General features: G+C 38.9%; 1 protein-coding gene across 1 annotated transcript; it reads left to right on the forward strand.

Moving 5' to 3' along the window:
* Positions 1–8,193: 8,193 nt before the first annotated feature.
* TMEM106B (transmembrane protein 106B) lies at positions 8,194–24,824 on the forward strand. Its single transcript, XM_033064732.1, has 8 exons — positions 8,194–8,285; positions 11,297–11,518; positions 14,161–14,224; positions 15,522–15,681; positions 16,508–16,648; positions 16,749–16,798; positions 18,321–18,374; positions 19,088–24,824. Exons 2-8 carry the CDS (start codon positions 11,299–11,301, stop codon positions 19,224–19,226), a joined length of 828 nt encoding a protein of 275 aa, XP_032920623.1. The 5' UTR covers positions 8,194–8,285; positions 11,297–11,298; the 3' UTR covers positions 19,227–24,824.
* The last annotated feature ends 265 nt before the right edge of the window (positions 24,825–25,089 follow it).

The following is a 25,089-nucleotide window of genomic DNA, read 5'->3' on the forward strand; positions in this document are numbered from 1 at the left end:
AATGTTTTCAGTAGAGGCTCCAGAAGCTCATTGGAAGACAGTGCGTAGACATAATAGAGCTCCAGCAAGAATATTGCTTACATTTTTCAGATAGAACGAGATAGGTCATATACGTAGTTTATACATATTCTAGCATGTTAAGAAATTAGAATTCTAATAGGTTAAGAAGTAGTGGTCCAAGTTTATGTGTTAGCTTGTTGGAAAAATGCTGTATAAGATTATGTACTGGGGAGAGCTAGTGCTTTTTGTCATTGCTTTTATATTTTGCTTTGCTTCACTTTGCTCGCCAGCATCATTAACACCCAAGAAGATAGGAGCTGCGGCAGCATCATCAGCCCTCACTGGCACCTCCAGGAGTGGCTCCTGCTTCTATCTGGGACTCCATGCAAAAACTTAGCATGGACTTTAATGTCTGTGACTGTGCCTTTGAGACTGATGCGCTTTTGCAGTAAACAGCATTTTAGCAACTATTAGCTGCTTTGCTTTTTGGAAGATAACCCGACACGAAGTGGTGCATCGAGAGCACCAGAGGTCTTAACCTCACAGTCTCCTGTGGGAAGGATGCCATGGTGGAGCAGAGGAAGGGCCCCTTTCCCCGAGCAGTGGCAGGAACGTGTGATGCACTGACTACAACCCTCATTCCCTGTCTCCTTTCACTGCTGAGGGGGTAGGAGGTGAAGCTTGAGAGGAGGTAGAGCTGGGAAGGATGGAGGGGTGGGAGGAAGGTGTTTTTAGAACCTGTTTTATTTCTCATAATCCCGCTCTCATTTTTTTAGCAATAAATTCAATTAACATCCCCAAGTTCCATTTGTTTCACCTGTGATGGTAATTGGTGAGAGAACTCTCCCTCTCCTTATCTCAACTCATGAACCTTTTGCTGTATTTTTACTCCCCTGTCCAGTTGTGGAGGGGACTGATAGAATGGCTTTGATGGGTACCTGGCATCCAGCCAGAGTCAGCCCACTCACAGGCTGAACTATATTTGCAGTAAGATATTATAAGTAATAATAGCTTGATTAAATTATCAATAAAATATTTCAATGCAGTTCTCATGACAGTAATGAAAAACATTTTCTAGGATCCTATTTGAAGAAGTGCAAAAATGGACAAAAAATCAGACATAACAGATTATAGTCATTAAAATAATCACAATGCAATTATATGATCATCTTTTCCATGACAAATTATTTTGATGGTCATGATACGTTAGAATATTAATTTCTAGTTCCATCTCTTCTATATGTATTCCACTAAAATACTGCAGAGCATATTACAACAGAAACATGAACACTCTGATAGCACTTTGGCACAGTAGATATCCCAACTAAAAGTTGTTATCACAGTATTATTCTAAAGAAATAAAATTAACTTTAGAGTATAAACTTTAGCTGAACAGATCCTTAAAGCAGATTCATTTTCATTTGTCTTCACAAACTATGATGCAGGTTTTTTTAAATAAAAAATGTTTTCTAATATAAAACCTATAAGAGTATACATAGGGGAAAAAAAAGAGCTTTTGTATATTAAAGGTAGCATTAAAGCTAAAAACCACCTGAGTGAGCAAAGTTGAAAAATTACCACCACCATTATGTGGAAGACCCTGTTTAGAAGTAAGAGAATTCAGGGTGTTCCATTTCTAAGACACAAATTTCTAAATCCCTTACAAAGCTTCTGACTCTGGTCCAGTCAGTAATAAATAAAAATTGTAATTGCTGGAAAGCTAAACCTCTAGAAACAGAAAGTAACCTCTGTGAACTAGTTGCCTCCAACTATTTTCCAAGAAATAAAAACTCGCATCTTCTGGCACCTTCACCTGGCAAACTTGGAGAAGAGGCTGAGTGGGGCTCGACAAGACTACAACGACAAAACCATTAATTACACTGGTAGTGTTTTGAGCAGCATTCCCAAAATACCTGTGTTTGCAGGTTGGTTAGTTGGCAGGCTAACACAACGTGATTCTAACAGTTGACCAACCAGTCTATCATTTTGCTACAATAGGCAAGCTGTCAAAGGTATCTTGACATATGCTACTGATAAACATGATATTTACTGCTGCAATGCATACAATAAAGAACACTTAAGCTAAAATGCCAGGAACAGGCTTTAGGCTGTATGTGAAATATTTTCCTCAATGTTATCTGTTGACATTTTTGCTCCTGATGCTGCACCTTCTGTTATCTCTTACTTATCTGTTATGAGTACCATTTCTCATATTTTTTGGCTCAGAAAAGTACTTCATGTATCTGTAACACTGATGCCATAATCAATATCTTTATATAAATAATGGAATAAACTGTGCACAGAAGGTTGCACAGACTGACTCTTGAATGGGAGAGTCCTAAACGAAAGATGGAGAACTCAATGCCAGATTTCTCCCAAGGTGTTTTAGAAGACCAATATGGGAACCTTTTAAGTAAAAGCAAATTTTCTTGGTGCTGATCAACATAGATAAAAATGTTTTTTAAAACAGCGAAAGTCATTTATTTATTGCATTGTGACATACTGATCTTGTTGTCTGTGAAGTGAGAGGCAGTCATCATCACTCACACAACTTTCCAAACACATGAAACTACATCTTCTCAGAAGTTTATGCAACTCATATATATGCCATTACTTTTTGCAAATTCATTTTAAGACTTAAATAACTTTGAATGCTTAAAGCCAAATATTCCATTGGTAGTTGAAGTCTTCCCCTGAGGAGCTACACAATTTAAAAAGCCTCTCAGTAACAGGTTTAGCTTTGCAGAAAGCCAATTTGAATAAAGCTAGACAAGTCACACATTAGAAATAATAAAGACAGAATATCCTTGTTTGCACTTTCCTCCATCAGAAACTGCAGCAGAGATCACACGTGAATTAGATGAGCATCAGATCAATGGGACTGCTCACAATAGTATCATTCTATGCCCACATGCATGGCTGAAGGTGGCTACATCTGCCATGCAATGCCACTCCTCTAAGGTAAAGACAAATGGTTCTGCATGGGATTTATAAAAACCTTGTTCTGAAAGAAGCTATTCAAAAGCATTAAAAGTATAATTACAAGGACATTCACCCAGGCAATCCAAAGATTTATTCTTTGTCTAGATCTGTGAATTGTTGTCAGTTTTAGTTCTTCCTCATCAATATTCAGCTAATGCTTTTTCAAGAAGAAAGGTGAGAATATGTGAACAGGAAAAATAGGGACCATTTTCCCAGACGGTAGAGGAAGCATGTATTGCAGCAAGTGCAACACAGTTCCTATACAGTATCAGAGTTGTGGAGGAATGGGCAAAACCCATGTTCTTACAGAATATAATAATCTCATTCATTTGTCAACTAATGTAGAATTTAAGGTTTGTGCACATGTGATGAACAAAGAGCAGCTATAAAGTACACACAGTAGAAAACCATGGAGTGCTGCAATAATGACAGCTACTTGTAGCTGTGCAATATATCAGAAACACATCAGTTATAAAATCCTGCTTATGTTTTATTCATGCTAAATAACTCAGGGCCCAGGCCGCACCATCAGAAATTACAGAGCATCGAAAGTATGTGTGACAAATTACATTCAAGTATTGTGTCTAAAATACTTACCATAGAATACCATTAAAAGCAGCAATTCTCAACTACAAATAATTCTTTAAGAGGAAAAAAAGGATGTTTCAAAACTGAACTTTTACAAGTCTGAAATAAGACAGTGGTATTTGTTTTTAATACACGTTAGTATATTTAATATACATTAATATTAGGGGTTTTTTGTTTTGTTTTTGCCTGAGTGTGACTTTACCTTCAATGATGAAACAGCATATTTTTGCAAAACTGCAATTAAGTCACTGTTGCAAACCATTATAAATCAGTCTAGTGTATCCTGGGACTAGGGTGACTTGCGCACAAAAAACAGTAAAAAAGGGTAAATTCACTGAAAAATAGGTTTTTTATATATATATCTTTCCAAGGTTTCTTGATAAGAAAACTGTTGTATAGGGAACGAACATTTTCATTTCAGGTGTCCTCATAAACTAAAGAGACATTTAGAAAAAAAACATGGTTTTTACAACATGGCAGCATAAGTATTCCCTGGACTACTTATGGTAAAGGAGGAACCCAATCCACATAAACAACTGCAATAGTTCTGCAAAGCCTGCTTTTCCATATGTACAAAACTCCCAGTGAAGTAATGATGAACGTAAAGCAATTACAGGAAATTGTAATATCTTATTTACCAGCAGCAACAGAGAAATGGACACAATCTCCCATTCTTTTTACTTAGGTGAGTTGGGAATTACAGTTTTCACACTTGTTTGTTTGTTTGTTTGTTTGTTTGTTTTTCTGGACTTAGAGATTGCTTGCAGATAAAAAAGGGTTCTGTTCCCAGCTCAGCTTTCAGGTAGGATGCCATCCAATTATAGCCTGATAGGCTATATGAAAACAAGGTTTGTGCAATCTCTGTCTCTTCCTGCCCCAAGTTCAAATAACCTTGAAAGTGTTATCCAGCTTCAGTGGAGTTTGAGAGATAATATCATTCACAGAAATTTCATAGGAATAGATAGCCAGGCAAGAGACACAAGGAACTGAACATTTAGGAGCCAACATTAAAAAACTTTCTATCCAGTCAGCAAATTTCTGCAAATTTCCACTTCTGAACGTGGCAGTCTGCTTGTTGCTGTCAAAATGCTCTGCAGTAGATGTTAGCTATATGCAGACAGAACAAATATAGAAAATAAGAAAATAAGAAAATATAATTCAGATAAATAATAGCCAACCAAGAAGAAACTCTGTAGAAAAACAGGCTTCATTATTCGTAGAATTAGTGGCTTATATTTCTAAAGGATGAAATAAATGTGGACAGCCTGAAGTTTTTTTTCAGATAACCAACATTACTGGATTGCTATTCATCTTAGGAGAAAATTAGGAGTCATTATAATTCTTCACTGGTACTTCTACGGTCTACATCTCTTGCTTGCAGGACCTGGGAGGCTGCACACTGGTGCAGTCAGCTCCTTTATGGATTGCTAACTCCAGACCTTTCAAGGCCTTTACTCACTTTTCATATCCCAGCCACAAAACTCAACTTGAAAGCAGATTCATTGCTTGGATTTCTTTACTGATGTACTATCAGAAGTATAAACTGCACTCCTTTAGTGATCTATGGGAACTAAGAGATCATATTACTTGCAGCTGTCCCATAACTCAGTCCAAAGGTGATGATTTCAGCTTCTCTCCTGTTATCTGAGTATTTCTGCTTCATACCCTTCCTACTAGCACTAGTATTGCACACCACCCCTCTACCATGTATTTCTGAACTGATTAATTTCTCTGTCTCTGTTTAAGCATGCAATCCTCATCTAGGTATAATCTATTCAGTTCATGCAATACTGGATGTTGTTCATTCTGTATCTCTTTACTGCAAAATACTCTTTCATAATCATAGGAATCCTGTCTTGATTATCCCAACCTCAGAGTTTCATTTCAGTAACATTTTAAGTACATATTTAATCACTGCTTCTAAGTTTTATATCTTCTTGCCACATATTTTTCTTTTTTTTCCCCCAAGACTATACAGTTGGTGTGACACTTTATATTATTGTTTATTCTGTTTTCCTTGAATTATTTTAGCTTATACCAAATAGATTATATTTAAAGTGACCTTGAGGATTTATGGCTGAGCTTGAACCTTACAGTGTTTCCATTTCTCTTTCTACAATGCTATCTTTAACATGTGCTTTCAAAGTGAAAATAACACAAAGCAAACAGATAGTCAGAGATATGTTCTCTTTCATTATGAGAGCTGTAAAGAGATAAAAACCCCAAACCATTCTGTTTATGTCAAAGCTATGGAGGAAGGGCTCTGCCAAGTAGTAATTCTTTAACCAGAAACATGTCTATTTACTGCAGTAATGGAGGACTATCTCTAAAGTCCTTACTAATGTCAATTGCTACTTCTTTCATGGCAGGGGAAAAAACTCTGTCCAGCAGCTTTATAATATTCTTGCCTGCATGGGGCCTTATAAGCTAATTTGAGGGCTGGAAGTATTGGCTAAAAACCGCTGCAGTTTAAGATGCAAAATTCTGATTTGATAAAGATCTCCATGCTAATTTCAATATACTAGTAATATTTGTCTTGAAAAAAAAAAATGTATTGAGAGAATTTAATTGCCAGAACCCAGTGGGATCTCCCAAAGATATTCCAGAACCCTTTTTTCTCAGCCTTTTCGGCACATCCCCTGTTGTGTGATGATTCAGCTTAATGTGACTGGCTGCCACTATTATTTAAAACAATGTGAAAGGCAAACACTTGGTGTTCTTTTTGTACAGGTGAAAGCTGTATTTTTCACAGTGCATTTTGTGCTCCTTGGATCAATGTAAAGTTGAGCAAGACCCAAAAGCTAATAGCCAGTGAAATTACTAGTTACACCTGAGCCTTCCAAATTTGGGATTTGCTGATATTTTAAAGCGAGATAGAAACTCCATATTGATCCTGAGCATGCCAGGCACCTGTTCAAAGTATCATATACCATTTTGTAGTTAAGAACTCACAAAATACCATGGTCAATCTTGCTGTAGAGAGCTTTATATGGGTACCTCAGGAACCCTGAACAGTGATGGGCCAAAGATTCAGGTGGAGATCTACAGAAGGATATGGAACATGTCAGATTTTGCCAATATTGCCAGGAGCTTAACCATGCCTGGCTGGATAAGTACAGTCACGCCAGCTGCAATGCAGGACTTGGAATAACTTGAACTGGATATTACTGCAAGCCAAGACTTCTTAGACTCCTAAAAAACACCCAAGAAGTTCCAAGGATAAAAAGAATAAATGGGCTGGCGTTGGCCTGGTTAATGATAAATGAAGATTTTTTTTTTTTCTCTAAGTACGTGCTTGGTTGGGAAAAGTTCTTTTCTGTGCTGACCATATGCTGGTCCCAGCACCAGGTGCTGTGCACACTGCAGGCATGGCTGTACTGCAGATGGCCTCAGAGCTGCACCTGCTCTGGGTGGCTGCTGGAGGCAGCCTGTCTCTCCCAGCCTCTGGAGCAGCCTGGCACCCTGCCCCAGCCTCATGATCACCCCAAGGAGTCATGAGAACCTCTCTTCCTCATTCTCTCTCTTGAACCCTGACCCTGTGCTTGTCCTTGCACTGCAATATATGGTGTGAATCAGGGAATCACCTCCAGCCTGATTAATTCCTGCAGCTGAGTCAAGGTTCACAAAGCAGGCAGAGCTTCTTCCTGCTTCCGAGCTGTGTCCCTCTGTACAGATCTCGTCCCTTTGGTGCTCATGTATTCCCACAGAGTCATCTCGAGCATTTCCAAAGACGGTAGGTAATGGTTTTCGTGAGCAAGAGGCAGACCCATAAAGAAAAGCCACCACAACTTATTCCAACACACTTCAGCTTGCTCGGGTAAATCGCTGGCAGAACATCTCATGCCCATACCCTGGATAAACATCCGCTGTACAAGCAACATTGTGTAATGCGCCGCGAGTGATGAAAACGCACTGCACTCGTTTCTGGCACCTCTTTTTGCTCCCGCCCCTTTGCTCTCGTGAGGATCTCCTTTCCCCCGGAGCACAAGGGGGCGAGGAACTCCCACCAGAGCCACCAAGGAGGGCACGGAAAAGCGACGGTGCCTCACAAGGTGCCACGAAATTGAGGACAGAAGGATTGGGAGCTCACAGCTGACACAGGGGCAGTACAGCAAACCAGCAATAGGAGGAGGGGACATGGGTTTAACCTGCATCAGGGGAGGTTAGGTTGGACATTAGGAAGAATTTCTTCACAGAACGGGTGATTAGACATTGCATTGGAGTGCCCTGGGAGGTGGTGGAGTCACCGTCCCGGAGGTGTTTAAGCAAAGACTGGACGTGGCCCTTGGTGCCGTGGTCTGGTTGACATGGTGGTTGGGTCATAGGTTGGACTCGACAGTATTACATGATTCTGTTTAATAGGATTCTGAACCACGGCTGCCAGGAAACCCCGGATGGAACCCTTCTGTGTCCCCTTTGGTCCCGTGTCGCAAAGCGGAGCTGCGCTACCTCCCTGGTCCCCTTTCCCCTGCCCTTGACTCCGCTCCCACACACGCGACCGCCCCGCACCCCTCGGGACGGCGGTGTATGTTTATGAGCCATTCCCGACCTCGGGACACCAGGGCTGTGGCACGGCCGGGGGGACGGGCCCGGCTCCGCCCCGCGGCTGCGCACACGCTCGATCCGGGGCTCAGCGCCGGCAGCTGCGTCGCTGCGGAGGCTCCGGTTGTGCCCCTGTGCCGTGCCCGGCCCGGCCCGCGGAGCCCGTGCCGCAGGTGGGGACGGAGGGGCGCTCCCGCGGCGGGCGGGTCTGCGGGGCGCCGGCGGAGCTGCGCGCCGGGCGGGGGTCGGTGCGGTCCCCTGGGCCTCGGCGGGCCTGGGCAGGCCGGCGGGGGAGCGGGGGTGCTGGCCTGGCCTTGCCCTGCTTTGGCCGGTTCTCTGGTCTGGCCCTGCCCTGGGACGGCTCCCGCGCCGAGACCACCTCAGGCCTAGCGGGAACCGGGGGCTGGCCGGGCAGCCCAGCAGCAGCCGAGCTCGCCGGGCCTTGGTCCAAGCCTGCCGGCTGTAAACTTCGCCATGTTTGTGAGAGCAGCTGGCGCTGATGGACAAGAAAATCTATAAACCCCAGGGTTTTTGACTCCTTTATTTTGGCATCGCCCGCCTTGGCGTTCAGGCAGTGTCCGAGACGTGGGTCTCTAAAGGGGCCGTGAAAGGCAGCGGGGCCGTGCCCACCCGCGCTGGACAAGCCTGTGGCTGCTAAGTCACTGCCTTACCCTGCTTTGGAGGCGCTTGTGATGTTCGCGGTTAAGGCGCAGCTGCTGGGGCAGACGGTGGCTGCGATTCGAAAGCTTTTGCTGTATTGAAAAAGAAGTGGGTTTGTAATCTCAAGTTTTTATGTTTGCATATAAAGGGTAAGAATACAAGCCTAACTTGGTGGAGGAGTATAACAATTTAGTTTGACTCTATGAAGTTTCACTGAGTTTATAAATAAAGGGGTTTTTTCCCCCAGTCTTGCTTGTAGCTCAGGATGTAGTGGTTCAGTCTGTCTTGTGACACTTTGGGTTTTGTCCATGTACCATTGTGCTGCAGTGCATAGCAAGTTGAAGGGTGCGGTTGTAAACAAAAGCCACTCGTCACAACATTTTTGACTTACCAAACTCATTTTAACAAACTGTGAATTCACAGAAACATCAGATAAGTCCAAGGGGAATGGAGTGTAACATCAGTTGCAAGGGAGACTGGACCAAAGCAGAGCTGTTAATTAAGTGGGATTTCTGACATTGGTGATGATATAGGAACTGTGACATATAGTTGTTATATTGTCAGAGTTACAACTGTTTAGCCTGTAAGTGCTGGATAAAAGATCAAAATGTTCTTGATTTGTAATAAAGTTCAGGCTTGGCTAGGAAAAAAAGCACATTGGTGAATCCTATTTTGCTTGAAAGTGGTTCTGTGTTTTCCTATTTCTGAACTGAGATGTTTCTCCATCTGTCACCCTTAAATTCAATTATCGAAGCTCAGGTAAAGTTGGCATTGAAGGGTGCACCTGCATTAGGGCTTTAATTCAAATAAAGGATGTGCTCTTAAAAGGAGTTCGCAGTCATCCTTGCCCGCTGTGCTTTAGTTTGTATCACAGTGTGATCAGGGAGTGTGTGAACTTTTCCTTCTGGAAAAAACTAAAACTAGAAGGTGCACTGGAGTTGTCAGTGGGTGTTGGATGAAGTGGTGGCAGAACAGCACGATCCCTAAGCTTTCACATCTGTAATTGTGACAGCTATTGCCAAAGTTCCGTAGCTTGAAGGCTGTAGGTCAGCTGCAAGGAGAAAAGTAAACAAAAACCCAATGGGAAACGATTGTCGACAGTGTCAGCAGCTTTTTCAGGATTTTATTTTTCAATAGCTCAGTAGTTTTAATTTTCAACTCAACAACTTCTGTTATTGAATGGCTCCCAAACCTAGAATGTTTAAAAAGTGCTGTAGCACTCTTTAAAGTGAAGGGTAAGAAGGCTAAATAGCTTTCCCGTTTGTAAGGGTTTAATGACATAAATGAAAAAAATAATCCTGCGTATTTGCTGTAACTGGGGCTAGTTGGCATTTGTTTATTTACTTCCCTTCTCCCACATTCACTTAGCCTTTGTGGCAATGTAGTGAATTAATGTTGTGTTTGCATTGCCATCACTATGCTTGAGATGTTTCTGTTCTTTCTTGAGTAGTTGGTTTAAAGTATTCTGACTTATTTTCCTCTTTTAATATTCCTCTTGGGGCTTTTTTTTAGTGAACTAGCATGATAATTCCTAGTTGCCACTCTAAAAATGCCTGTTAATGGGGGGAAAAAAAAACAGTGAAGTTTTGCATATTCTTTTTAAGTCATGCAGTTTCTCAGAACACTGATGAATTGAGTGAATTGTGTTATGTAGATAAGCTGGACAACTAATTGCCGTTGCTGTAGAGGTTTTTTTTTTTTATCTTGGAGGTTTTCTCCAACATGTTGCAAACTGGGGAAGTTTCTGCTTACTGCATTTTTTACAGACTTTAATTTTAAGTGTTCTCTGTTTCAAGGTGTTTTCAGTGTTGCCGAAAAGCTACAGTAATGAGAAAAAAATTAAAATACACATAGATAACAAAAATGCTTTTGTGAGTAATACTCTTTTTTTAAACAAGTCTTTATAAATGCTGTATGTTGGCAGCTGCTATGTTTAAATAACTTCCATTTTTTACTTGGCTCCCCTGTGAATTAGTCTTCATTTGAATTAAAGGGAATCATCAGTTTAAATGTCAGCCGATGTATCTTTCTAGCTTGGAAACTAACAGCCAGTCCTGTGTTCTCAAAACAAGTCCAAGCTAAAAAATTTACTACAGTTGGGTCTGTCATGGATGTAGAAATTACTCAGAATTGCTTTCTATGCCCCAGTCTTGATTTTTTTTTTACTACCAAGATGAGTGTATTGTGCTAAAGCCTGTACAATAACAATACTTTGAAAAGCTGCTACAACTTTTGCCAGCAGTTGTACTGTTCTAACTTTAAAGCCTCTCACTGATCCCCTTTCAACCTGTGCATATTGGAGAGTCTGAACAAAGCTCCCAGTTAATTCACGTTCTTCACAGTTTGGGATTGACTCCAGCTTGACAGAGCCGTAGTGCTTTGCAGGTCTTAAGGGATCTGAACAAAGGAGAGCTGAGTCTTGTCTGACTGTGGTCACAGACTAACAGTTACCTGCTGCAGAGGAATAAATGCAAGCCATGTTTGAATTATTCTCCCTAAAAACTTCCTTCGGACTTTTTTTTAGACATGGGAAAATCACTTTCTCACCTGCCTATGCATACATGCAAGGAAGATGGCTATGATGGAAGCTCAGTGTCTGATAATGTGAGGAATGGTTTAGTTCACTCAGAAGTGCACAATGAAGACAGCAGATGTGGAGATGTGTCGCAGTTTCCCTATGTGGAGTTTACAGGAAGAGACAGTGTCACCTGCCCAACCTGCCAGGGAACAGGAAGAATTCCACGAGGTAAGTTTCTGTGTTTATTATTTTTTATTTCTTTTTTTTTTAACCTATGAATTTACATAAAACCATATACAGTTCTAATAATTCATAACAAATAGCTTTTCAAGTCAAGATGAAGTTTTCTCATCTTTTTGACTTTCTTTTTGGCATTAAGCATTTTCTTACACTAAATGAGTGTAACAGATCAGGTCAACTGTTACACCTTGACTGTTACAACCTGGATCTCCTCTTGTCTGTACAATGCAACTGTTTCTTCCTCCTCAGTTTTGAATCCACACATAAACATAACCTTTAGTTTCATGACATTTTATTGCATCTTTTTTAAACTACCATTTAACTACCATTTTACTATATGAAACTATTTGAATCAATACGTAACTGCAAAAATGGCTGCAAATACAGAGATGGAAGAGTAGGCCTGGGCTGCAACACCTCTTCCCTGATTTACAGTGAATTTGTTTGCCCTCACTGCTGCCAGTGTCCCTTGTTTTCCTTTATCCTCCTTGTGTCCCACTGGTGCTTGCTAGGTGCATAACTCCAGCTTGGAGTTGAAAATATATGTTGTTCTTTGGCTGCCTCGGGAAGGAGTAGGCTACACAGCACCAGTCATTAGTCTCCATTCCTAACTGTTTTGTTTGCTTTGCCTTCTGTCTTGGTAAAACATGATGCTTTGTTATGCTTCTGTCCTAATTGATATGCTACCTAAATATTTATGAAGGAAAGGAACTGGACAGAAGGAGAGAGTGACAAATGCAGTGGGCCAAGGCACAGCCTTTTGCTTCAGCTGTGAGGTTTTCCCTTTGACTGAGGAAGAGCTGATGAGGTGATTCCATGTTTCAGTTTGCTTTTGCCAGACCTCTTATCCAAAATAGATTATTGAATGTAAAAGCTCTTGAAACTGATTTTGACTAGCAGCTCAGGAAACTTGAGTGATGTCTGTGCCATGTTGTTCACAAACACATGCATCTCACCTTTGTAGAAGGACCAGGGAGCACAGAATATTTCAGTGGTTGAAAATACCATAGGAGATTTGTGTTTTAGCTGTTAAACTTTCTACTACAATGTATTCTTGGAGTACCTCTGAATTCAGCAAATTTGACACCTGGAAAAGCTCTGAAACTAAAAATTACTTTAGCCAGAAAGGGTAAAGAAGTTTGTTCCTTTAACTTGCTAACTTGAAATACTTGTTAATATCAACAACATGTTCTACTCAAAATGCAGAAGTAGCAGGATTTCTATGTATTATTTTCACAGTTGAAATCTTAGATATAATGCTTAAATAAATGTAAGCTGTTTTATTAAGAATTTTACAGTAACTATAAGAACATGCACGTTGTCTATACATTCTGATGAAATGATGTGGTTAAACTTAGAACTTAAAATGAGTTATTGGAGCTAAGAGGATTGATTGTCTTTCTAATTATTCTTTAGTATTTTAGAGAAGAAAAAATGTCACGTTTGGCGGTCATTTGAGGGGTGAGGGGAAAAATTAAGAATGACAGCATGACTAGTAAGACTATAATTAATATGTGATATGATGGCTAAACTATAATAAATCCATGAAATTATGTTTTGTTACTTGGACAGCTTTAGTTTTTTAGTGTGATGTATGATAGCAGGACTGTGCTATTTTCTTCAAAGGTTGAAGATTCTTCATTGAAGTAGAGATGAAAATGTGTTTTAAATTGGTAGAGGCTTTTTAGAAGGTTGATGTTTTGTGTGCTACTGTGTACTTGGTTAGCAGGATTTGCTTAGCGTAGTGATTCAGCATGAAATCATTACCAATGCTTGATTAGCTAAGTGATGATTTGATCAAATTCTGCATTTGGCTTAAAAATTGCAGATCTAACTTGGCCTCGAGGCCTCTGTTCTCATACAGTTCCACAACAAATGGCAAAAGCTCTACTGGCAGAGGTAGTACATGTATTTTCAACTACTCATCTGTGCATGTGCTCTTCTGCTGTTAAGATACCCCCTTAAAAATGGTGTCTAGTGACATAACTTTCGTGGAGAAATTCCAGCAGATACTTATTTTTACTTCCAGGGTGCTGCAGCTCAGCAGTACCATGATAAATGTGATTTTCTATACTCCTGGTTTCCAGAATGCAGTGTATGCATAGCCTGTGTTGCCCAAATCACCTGTATTTATAGCTTTGGTTGCTTCAGTTTGGGCTTGTTATTTGTTGGACTTTTTTAACCAAACCTGACCTCTGCTTTTCAGAAGACTACATGCACAATGCCTTCAGGATCAGTTCTTACTGCACAGGCCTCTGGGTGTTTTGTCCCATGAGTTTGTGTGACCTGGCATAGAGAACTCAGAGCTGTTCTACATCTCTTTTTCTTCAGGAAGTGGTGCCAGAGGCATTACTGCCTCTGGTCATGTGTGCAGCACAGAGGCAGAATTTATTGCTGTTTTGGTACTTGTGGACTTGGTGTTTTTTCATCTTGATGTTGTGTAAGTCATGCTCTATTTCAGAAAATGACATCAACACCAGTAGCATTCGACCTGGGTCCTTATCTGGAATTTAAATGTTTATCTTTTAGTGTTTTCGTTACACTAAATTGTAACTGGTACTCTTTGTTTAAAAGAGCTGCAACAACACTTATTCTTTGTTTAAATTCTGAAAGGGTGTTTTTGTTTCCAGGGCAGGAAAATCAGCTGGTAGCCTTAATTCCATACAGTGATCAAAGACTGAGGCCAAGAAGAACGTAAGTCAATAGCTGTTTGTGATACCTGAACCTACAGTTAATTATTCTCTTCTAGTTAAAATTCAACAATTCAAAGGAGATAGCAATAAGAAGAATCAAGCAAAAATTACTGGAATGCTCTCTTGCATTCATTATTTGGCTTATGGGTAATACCAGCCTTAACCTCTAACTCTTGGAGGGTTGTGTATTAACAGGTGTGCATGTTTCCATCACAGTACATCTTAGCTAAGTACAGGGCTGAGGAATACTGTATGGCCTATTCATCTACATGTTTACAGTAATGATGTGAATATATCTCAGTCTCTGTAGCATCTTAGTTGATCTAAGCAGACACATCTTCACTGTTAGAGTTTGAGTTAATCAGTAGCATCTTTGAGCCACTACTACAAAATTACTAAAATTAATTTGTAACATTCTGATTTTTGTAGCTAGAAAAATCAACAATTTATGATACAGCATATTTAATTTTTTTTTCTAGGATCTACTTAGGGGGTTCACTACAATGTTCAAGGCTTTTTGTTCTGAGATACTTTGGTTTTTACTTCTTTTTTTTTTAATGTTTTCGTATTTTTGTAGCAAACAGAAATGAGTGCCTGGAAAAATAAATATATTAGTTTCACATAATACTATTCTGGATAATATATCTGATGTAATGGTAGTACAAATTTGAAACATATTACTCTGGTGTTCAAATCTTGACAGAATTGGAGCTGAAGTAGATCTTTTACTTGTATAGGGGTTTTTTTATTATCCCTCACACCACTACTGCCACCCCACCCTCCTGTACTCAGAGCCACACCCACACAAGGACACCCTTTTGTATTAGCTTGATTGTGAATTTCCTGCTCCTTAGCTGAAGTCCTAACACTTTCCCTGGAAGTCGGTATTCTCTATCGTAAGAGTTTTATTTTGTGTTCTGGGTGTTTTTGAGAGACTTGCACAAAATAACGGAAGTTGTGCTATAAATAAATGTTAAGAGGAAGTGGATTTGTTTCAAAGCACATAAATATTTACGTTTTCCATTCTCCTTTGCAAGTTACAAATGTTGGGATAGCCACATGATTTGAAATGTGATTTCTGATGTGTATACAAGAGTAAGAGCTGTTTAAGACATAGCTGTGAAGTGCAGCATATGAATTGGGGTTTTTTTCCCTTTTTAGAAGCTAATGGAATCTAGAAATGGACTGAATTAGTTGTAGATTAGACTAGTCCTGCTCCTTACCACTTAAAAGAAAATAGCATGTCACTGTATTTTTAATGTGCTTTTGACTCTGAAATGTGCTTTTTTTCCCTCCAGAAAGCTCTATGTGACTGCTTCTGTAACTGTGTGTTTACTACTTTCTGGGCTGGCTGTATTTTTCTTGTTTCCTCGCTCGATTGATGTTCAGTACATTGGTGTGAAGTCAGTGTATGTCACTTATGAACCGGACAGGCGGATAATCTATCTAAATATTACGGTAAGTCTGAATGTTTGGGTGTTTGTAATGCATAAATGCACCAGGAGATACTGCTTTGACAGTTTAATGTACATAGAAACTGTGGTCTGGAAAGCTTACTTGGTGCCTTAAGAACTAGAATCAGTGACTAATTTGAAAAATGTAACTAAGCCTGCTGTGGCTGGTTCTTGTAGCTATAGCTAATAGAGGTATAGTTGCAAACTGACACTGGGTGTTCTGTTTTCAAGGGAACAGTAACTTTGGAGTTATTTTTTTTTTTCAGACATATGTTTTTTTCAGACGTATTCCAGTGTTACTTCTGGAATATGTCTGAAATTTAGTGTGTGTATGTAGAATGCTGTTTGCTACTGCCTTGGTATTATGCCTCTGTCAAAATTGGTGTTGAGGAAAAATACTTTCTTATCCACCTTAAAACTTAAAGGAGCTCTTCCCAAATAGTTCTTGATTTCTTCGTAGTGACCTTGATAAAAGATTTCCTAAAGACTTTTGGTAGAGTTCTTCATTTTAATTAAAGCAAAGCTGCCATGGGAGAAAGACATCCTTTGACAGCTAAATTTCCTGAGAAGAATAACTGAAGATAGAAGACAGGCAATATTTGAAGTGGAGGGTTGTTACTGGGAAAGTTACTCAATATATTCTCTAATCAAACTCAGAAGGGAGTTAAGTGATGGTTGGTAACCCCACTCCTCTCTGCAATTCTCACAGGCAGGAAAATTTACTTGCAGAATTTCTGATATTACGGTCTCATGCACTAGGTGCAAAATTCTTGCTCATCAAGATACACAGAATGGATAGCTCTTTACTGTTTTGTGTTTGTTTTTTTCAGAACACGCTTAATATAACGAATAACAACTATTACTCTGTTGAAGTGGCAAATATCACAGCTCAGGTTCAGTTTTCGAAAACAGTTATTGGCAAAGCACGGTTAAACAACATCACCAACATTGGTCCACTTGATATGAAACAGGTAAGTAGCTTAGGCTTTCAAAGTTAAATATGTGTTAATCTTCATATATAAATCTGCTTATTTGTGTTTTCATTGCTTTTTTATTGTGTTTTTTTTTTAGATTGATTATATGGTGCCCACAGTCATACAAGATGAAATGAGCTACATGTAGTAAGTGTACTTACCTGTAACTATCCCATGGATCTTATTAAAAGTTGCAGTGGTGTTAAAAACAACTTCTTCCTAAGTTAGCTGGAACCTGTTTCAAAAGTTGCTGGGGCATTTTCTTTAAGTTTAATAGTACTGAAAGGTAGGTAAACCACAATTGCTTGATTAATTGCATATAGCCAGGCTTGCTGTACCTGGCAATAAACCCTTTAAATGGTATCTCTGTTACAGTGTTTTAGGCCATGAACTAGGGAGTGAAAGTGCAGATGTGTTCCCCTAATAAGTTCTTCAGTAACTTTCCCACAACTTTCTCTGCAGTAGAAGGAAATTTTTATTTAGTGGTATGCAAATTAGAGACTTGTCTTCACATGTTGTGTATACAGTGATAAGCAGCCTGACCTTTGAGTGGCTTTATTCATAGCTTCTGAAGATTTGTTGGTCCAACGGACTGTTCCCTCATTATATCTTGATCACAAACCCCAGTTTTAGTTCTCTTACACTGAAATCCAGACAGAACAGAAAGAGTTAACTATTGAGACTTCAGGTCTGTGTGCAGTTCTAGTGGATGCCAGCCCCTTTGGAGTGGGAGAAAACCTTATTGCTTTGAAGTGTTGAAATAAAATGAAATCAGTGTGAAAGGCCAAGAGAGGCACAAACTTCAAATCAACAGAAAATGTTGGACCTTTGTCACCTTTTAAAAGGATTAAAGTTAGCTTTATATAAACACTGAATCTTGTCAATCTGCTCACTCTTTGGATGCATGAGGAATAAATAAATTTCATAAATAGCCTTCATAGGACTCATGATAATGCTGTATTTTTTTACAGTTCGGATGAGCTGAGTTCACTGATTGTTTGTATTTTAAATTTGATGGTGCAGGGGGAAAGAATGACAAAGGCATGCAAATATTGTAGGTGGCTGCCAAGCAGTCTTGCTGCACTGATCACATGCTTTTCATTCTAGAGCTGATACATTTGTGACCAAGAGCAATGATTTAAGATGCAGGGGTTAAAAGTATGCACTTACATGGTGCTTTTTATGACTGGTATGTAGGCGTGTGTCAGAAAATGGAAGTCAGTTAAGGTTATCTTGCAAGAGAGCAATAACCTTGACTTTGGAATCTCTCTATGTTGGTTAAAGGCTAGTTTGCATAATATAGAAATGGATGAGTACAGGAAAAAAAGGTGACAAAAGTGTTACTGACAGGCTTTAAATATAGTGTCTCAGGTTAAACTTGGTTAGCTTTCAGGAGATGGAATGAATACTTGGAGGCCATTTCTGTTGGCAAGCATTACATGAAAGCAAACACATGTGAAAACAGTACCTATGAAAGTAAGACTATGTATGTAAAAGTGGGTCCAGGTGAGCATACAATCACTGGCAAATGATTCTGTTGCCATTGCCAGCAACTCTGTAGTCTCTATGTATACAGACAGCAGAATTTCCATTTGAAGCCAGAAATTATTGTAGATAATTACCCTGGAGAAGTTTGATGTAAATCTAACGATTGTTCTTCTTTTTTCAGTGACTTCTGTACTTTACCATCTATCAAAGTACATAACATAGTAGTGATGATGCAGTAAGTATGGTAGTCTTTCTCACACTTCAGAAGCCATGTAATTCTCATTAAAATAATACTCAAATACTTAATCCTGGAGTCTTTGCATCATAGATAAAATGAAGTCCACTTACTTTCTAGTGTAGTAGCTTTTTAGTTCTGGAAAGTGAACAGTCTTGTGACAGGTTCTGGTGGTGTAAAGACTGGATTGACAGTTGTTGTTACTGTGTCTGTTCTGCAGCTGGGCTGTGAGCATGGAGCTACTAATGTCTCCAAAACTTTAAAAGGACTTTGTACATCAGCCACTGTTCCAAACTTGCTGAGATCTTTGATCTTGAAGGAGTTCCTGGCCTTTAGTACTCTGTCAGAAACTGCTTTTTGTGACATTGAATAAACTACAGCATGGTGGTGTCTTTTGTTGTGAGGGACCAGGGCATGTCTTTAGACTTGATAGAGCATGGCTTGTAGGTTGTTTAATCATTTGCTTTCTTGTCACAAGCAAGAAATATTACTTGTAGTGGTAAATATTACAAGTAAACCTCAGCTTTAGCATCTTTAGGAAAAGGAACCAGGTCTCTCACAGAGAATAATCTGTAGTGGTAAATCAGTAATGTTCTTAAATTTATTTAAAACATATTTTGTTCCAAAACTCGTTCCTTAATAACGCTAGTAATATGAACACAGTGATTTATGGAATAGGAAACTCAAAATCTCTTCTCTTCTGTCTTTTTAAGAGTGACAGTGACCACCTCGTACTTAGGCCACCCTGAGCAAATATCCCAGGAGAGATACCAGTATGTGGACTGTGGAGGAAACACGACCTACCAGCTGGGCCAGTCAGAATATTTAAATGTCCTTCAGCCTCCACAGTAGAAGCACCTGTTGGCTGGTGTGGAATGACTGCTGTTGGTGCTTGCAGAGATCCTTTGGATAGAGCTGGTGTCACGTGGAGTGGAGAGTACATGCCATGTACAGCATAGCAAACGTGGAGATCTGTACACTTTAGATGCAAGGAGGGAAAGGTGCAAATTGTAAATAGGTGCACTTGTTAAATGTTGTGTTTTCCCCTTCTGTTTGCTTTCTGTTACTGTAAGCACTTCTGTTGAGTTGTGTGGTGGGGGGGAGAGGGGGAATATCAGATTCTTGAACAGAACTGGGACTTTTCCTTACAGTGTGGTACATCAACTTAGTGTAACTGTGTGTATGTCTGTGTTTAGGTGAAATGTATCACTAATGAGCATTTTTTAAAAATAATACTCATAAATTTATAAGTTTATACTTCAGTTCTTGATATTTGATTATTGAAAATGCAGTGTTACTACTTAAATAACAGGATTACTTTGAGGTGTCTGGGTATGAAACTTCTATTAGTAACCCAGTGGCAATAGTTCTTTATTTTGGGATTCTACACTTTATTTGCTATCCATGATTAGAGGTGGCTGCAGTCTATGAAAGCCAGGAAAGCTGTCTTGAATGACAACACATAGTTGAATGTGCAGTTTCTAGAATCTGGCATCTTTTCATTCATATTCCCTCTTGCTACCTCTGGGATGTTGTAAGGAGAATATATATTGTTAGATTTAAAGCTGGGTTTAAAACTAAACAAGAAACAACCCCCACAACAATTACTGACAAAGGAAAAATACAAAACTCTAGAAAATGAACAAGACTTTACCGGTCTGTTTTTAGTAAGATATTTTTAGAACAGGTGTTAAAATCAAGATTGTGCAGTTGGAACTAGGTGGGATTTTGATCATAGATTTGGAGAGCTTGGTGTAAGTTTTTGTGATTTTTTTTTTTTTTTTTTTTTACTGTTTTAATATATTACGTACCTAAGCAACTTTTAAGTGTTAATATGTTGGGTTGTGTTTATTTCTTGCACAGGCTCAGTAAGCAAATGCAGTAGTTACCTGTACCTCCAGAGCACTCAAAGGTCACATCAAAGTTATGTAAGGGAAGATGAAGCAATTCTTTCTGTAAGAGTAAATGCTGATGTAATTGTGAGATTACAGACTGACAGCACAAAATAGTTTCTGTAGCACAGTTTGCACATGCAAATTTCTTGGGTAATTGTCAATCATGATGATTATAAACTTTGGGTCCAAAGTTGTTTGACTTCTGAAGGCTGACTGTTCTGAGGGTTAACTTTTAATTAGCTAGGTCAGGATTGTTTTATTTCTGATTTAGATGAAATGCAGCTGTAAGAAGGTACTATTGAGACTGTTGCATTGTAATGAATAATTTTTTTTTTAAATAGATATTACTGGTTTTATGCTGCCTATCTTCTGGAAATAAGCTACACAAAATGAATTGGCAATAAACACAATAGAAAAAGGCTTCTGAGTAACTTGCCGCTAACAATCTCTGATGCTCCAGTACTTCAGTGAGGATGCATGTCTACATTATTCTTTTCTTTGCTGGCCTCTCTTAGATGGACCTAAGGGGGTGGGTGCAGAAAAAATGTGGGTGATGTAAGACTGATTTAAAAGACATTAAGTAACCATAATAAACCCTCCACCCACCTCTATTTGAATTGCTATGAGCACTTACTCTGAGAGTCTATGAAAACTTTTGGAACCTCAACTGTCCATTTCATTAAGTTGTTGATAAGATGAAGACTCCATCTTTTCACTTTAGAGAACTTCTGTAACTGGAGTAGTCAATTGAGATGACTTATTGTGGTTATATTCTGAAGATTGTTCTCGATTTTGGGCCCTTAAAAGCAAACATTCTTTATTACAGCTCACAGTCATGAGGGAAGCTAGTTCACAACTGACTCACCTTTCTAGAGCTTAGGTGAGGTTCAGTCCTGTAGCTGCTAAAATGCATTTATAAGCTTGTCTGATAGCCTGAAAAGATACAGGTGATAACTAAAGACAGGGAGAGTGGGGAGCTGGCTAGAAGCAGAGAGGTGAACTCATGATACCTGTTGTAGAAAGATATGCTGATAATGAAGAGTCGAGGGAGAGCATTCTGGTTTAAACCATGTCTGAACTGAAGTCTGCCAGCAAGTGACGCAGGGTCTTTTCTAGGCTTAAATACTTATACACTAGAGTGTTATGTTTGTTTGGGGGTTGTTGTTTATGGTTTTTTGAAATAGAAAAAGAAGACATCTGTAAGCAGATAGCTATATTGATTTAAAACAAATTTTTCTTCCAAGGGTGAAAAGTAATCTAAAATAACTGGAATGGCATAATGATCAAATTATTTGGTGACAGTAGTGAATCCTGCTTTTGAGCAAGCATGGCAGGGGGGGAGTTACACTTCATGCAAGGTTGAGACTCAAACTGGCTGTTGAAACTTTGGTGGACATGCTGAGCAAAATCAATACTTGGTTCCTAACCTTGCATGAAATGCTTGGAATCCACTGATTTAAACTAAAGAATTGTGTTATTCTTTCCATGTATGTGTCGGAAGGGAGAAGATAAAACTCGGGTCTTTTTATCTAGGCTATCTGAACATTAGTTTGTGGTAGACTTACTGAATGATTAAGAGTTCTAATCTTAAGAAACAAGCTACGGGTTAAACATCCCTCTGAATTCTCAAATTAAGTCAGTAACGGGAGAATAAAAGGCTTAAGGTTCCAAGTGATAATATTCCCTTGCACAACTGTCAGCATATTACTAACCCAATAAGGCAAGTATTTCAATTTATGTACTGATTCTAATGTAACATCAGATAAGCAGGTAAACATCTGCGAGAATATTTAACTTGTACTTGCTTTATGTGACCAAGCTTGCAAACATGCTGAGGTAGCAAGGGAACTCACTATTAACTTGTATAACTTTGTAAGCAAGGTATCAGTATAGATCCAAGTACCAGACCTTTCATTTTTCACATTAATTTAATCTTGATCTTAAAATAAAAAAGACAAGCCTTTCAGTTCAGTTTTAAATTAATAAATATAATTCTCTCCAGGAAGTCGGCTTGAAGAATTACAGTTTTTTTCCTGGCTTGTCTTACATATGTCTTCTGAAGTGTTTTATATTTCACCTGTAACTTCCTCTAGTCTTCAAACACTATCAAATACATTTATATAATGTAGTGAGTTTATTTCTAGTAGAATTCTTTTTACTTGAATAGTCTGTAGCAATTCCTTTACCAAAACCTGTTGCACTTTAAAATGGAAGCTCTGTTAGTTGTTTCTTAAAACAGTAAGAAATATAGTCCAGATGTTGCACTGTAAGGGCACTATTAAAAATCAACTTAACGTATTCTGTTTAAAATAATGGTAAAGTTTCAAAGTTTTAACTTAAGTAGGTATGGAACACTTAAATGCATAAGAATGTTGACTATTTGGCCATTGGAGAACAAAGTTATTCTTACATTTCAAATATACTGCTTTAAAAATAAAATAATTAATAAATAACCATCCAAGATCTAACCATCAAATATATATTTGAAGAGATTTAAAAGGAAGCACTCTTATTAAAAGATTAAATGCCTGACATTCTTGAATTTCTGGTATGGGAAAAAGCCTGTAGAAGTTCATTCATAATTTCTTTACTCATCTCAATGTCATAGGGATGGTTGCTTAATTCCTAATCTTTTGTGAAGAAAAACCATAAGTATCTTTTTCCTCTGTGGTATAACTTTAAAGTTCTTGATGCACTTCTGATGTGTGCATGACCTTGATATTAACATTGTAGTGTTTATATTTGGCGGCCTGGTTTTGGCAGATTTGAGTACATGTTTTAGTTGACTTTGTTTCAAATTGTCCTTGAAGTTCTGCAAGTGAATATATTTTTTCATAAGTAGTGCATTGCAAACATGCCTGGGCTTTTTAGCATTGTAGTTTATAAAGGGAACCATTTAAACTGAAACTCTAAGTGCTTGGATTGAGCCATGAGGGTCTTTAACCTGACTGAAAGTGTTGTGCACTCATGATCGAAAGGATGGTGCTTGGAGTGGTATGAGAGAAATTTCTTTATTCAGAAAATATTAAAAGAGAAATAGTGTTATTTCTTATTCAGCATTTGAGATTTTTCTTTTTTTTTCCTCGGTTTTTTTGAAGGGTGGTAGTTGTGGTTTTGGGTTTTTTTCCACCCCCTAATCTATAGCAAAATATCTGTCTGTTCCCAGACAGCACCTTCTGAAATGGGTGACTTGTTCCAGAGTTGGGCAGCTGCTGGAAGTTTTATGTCAGCTAAACTGCACTTGTAGAGGTAAAAGATGAGAAAGACTAGCAATGGTACCTCTAAGAACTAAAGTTTTGACTTGCCTGTGTAACAAAATGCCACAACCCTAGTAATGCTTCCAGGCTTTCCAGTGCTGAAAGGGAAGGATAAATAGTGCAAGTGCAGCCAATATGCTTCAGCAATGGGCTATTTGCAACCAGCAAAATGTTTGTTAGTGATGGCCCTGGTCATGCCTAAAAGTCTCATATTTTTTCTTTTGGTCCAGGGAAGGAGAAATAGATCCCAGCCAAAAGGTGTTGAGAACAATTACTTGTCTGTGGCAAACACCCAGTGTTTGTTCCACTTCAGAAGTCATCTTCCTATTTTATGTTTAGTTCGGGAATTCTGATCATTACCAGAGGGATATTTTGGGGTAGTTCTACTTACCTACAGCTTTTGCCATGTAAATCTGCTTTTCCAGTTGGCCAGGAAAGACAGTCTGCCTAGGATCTGCGCACTTTGTGTGGAGAGCCCTGCAGTCCAGTGGGAGACTGTTCAGTGGGAGTAACATCCTGATCCTCATACTCTCCTCCTCCAACCATCACAGGGATCCCACAACTTGGATGCATGTGTTTCCTGGGTACTGAAACTGCTTTTGCTTTGCATGGGCAGGAATGTTTAGTACCACACATGTAAGTGTATTATGGTGCCTGAGTATTTTGGGTCTGACTGACTGTGATTTAATTCTTTTGTTTGTTTTAAGGAAGCAAATTTAACTGCTGTTAACATCCACTGTACAGAGTGTGCATATAATAGCTTGAGATATGTATAGAAATACTAATGAGTGATAACTATTTTTGTAACTTAAGATGTTCTTGTAACTGTGTAGCAAACAATCTATCCAGTAAAGCATGATAAACACTCTAGAAGTCAAAGAGTATTTTGGAATGACTTGTAGGACACAGAAGCTATGTTAATGTAAGCTAATTGGGGGGCAAAGAATCTTGTTATTCAGTGGTTCAAAATCTGGATGACTAACTTCATTATGAATATGTTTCTAGACAGGATTGTTTGACTCAAAGAATGATATTAAATTTTCTATTTAAAAAACTTGGATCATGTTTTTGGTTTTTTTTAACTGACTTACTATTTTTCTCCCATTCTTTCCTATCTCCCACAAGTTTTCCCTCTATCTCACCATATTTTCCCACTAGCTTTAATGTATTTTCAAGGATATTACTTCAGTTTTTGTAACTTGGCATTCCACTCTGTGAAGACTTTGCAATCTACTTTTTTTTTATACTATGTTTTATTGTGTTAAGTCTGTAATAAACTTGAGTATCTGAAAGCTGAACACCATATGTGAATGAATTAGTGTTGTCTGACTGAACTACTGAAGTGACTGAGTTCAGACTTGGGTTGTTGTGGTGGGTTGACCCCTGCCACCAGGTAAGTGCCCATGCCATTGCTCATACACTCTTCCCTTCCAGTGGGATGATGGAGAGAACTGGGACAAAAGCAAGAAAACTTGGGTCAGGATGAAGACATTTAAATACAAGAAGCAAAGCTGTGTGCACGAACAAAGCGAGAAAAGAAATTTATTTCGTAGCAGCAGGCAG

The sequence above is a fragment of the Catharus ustulatus genome, chromosome 1 (assembly GCF_009819885.2).
Source record: "Catharus ustulatus isolate bCatUst1 chromosome 1, bCatUst1.pri.v2, whole genome shotgun sequence".
Classification (NCBI taxonomy): domain Eukaryota; kingdom Metazoa; phylum Chordata; class Aves; order Passeriformes; family Turdidae; genus Catharus; species Catharus ustulatus.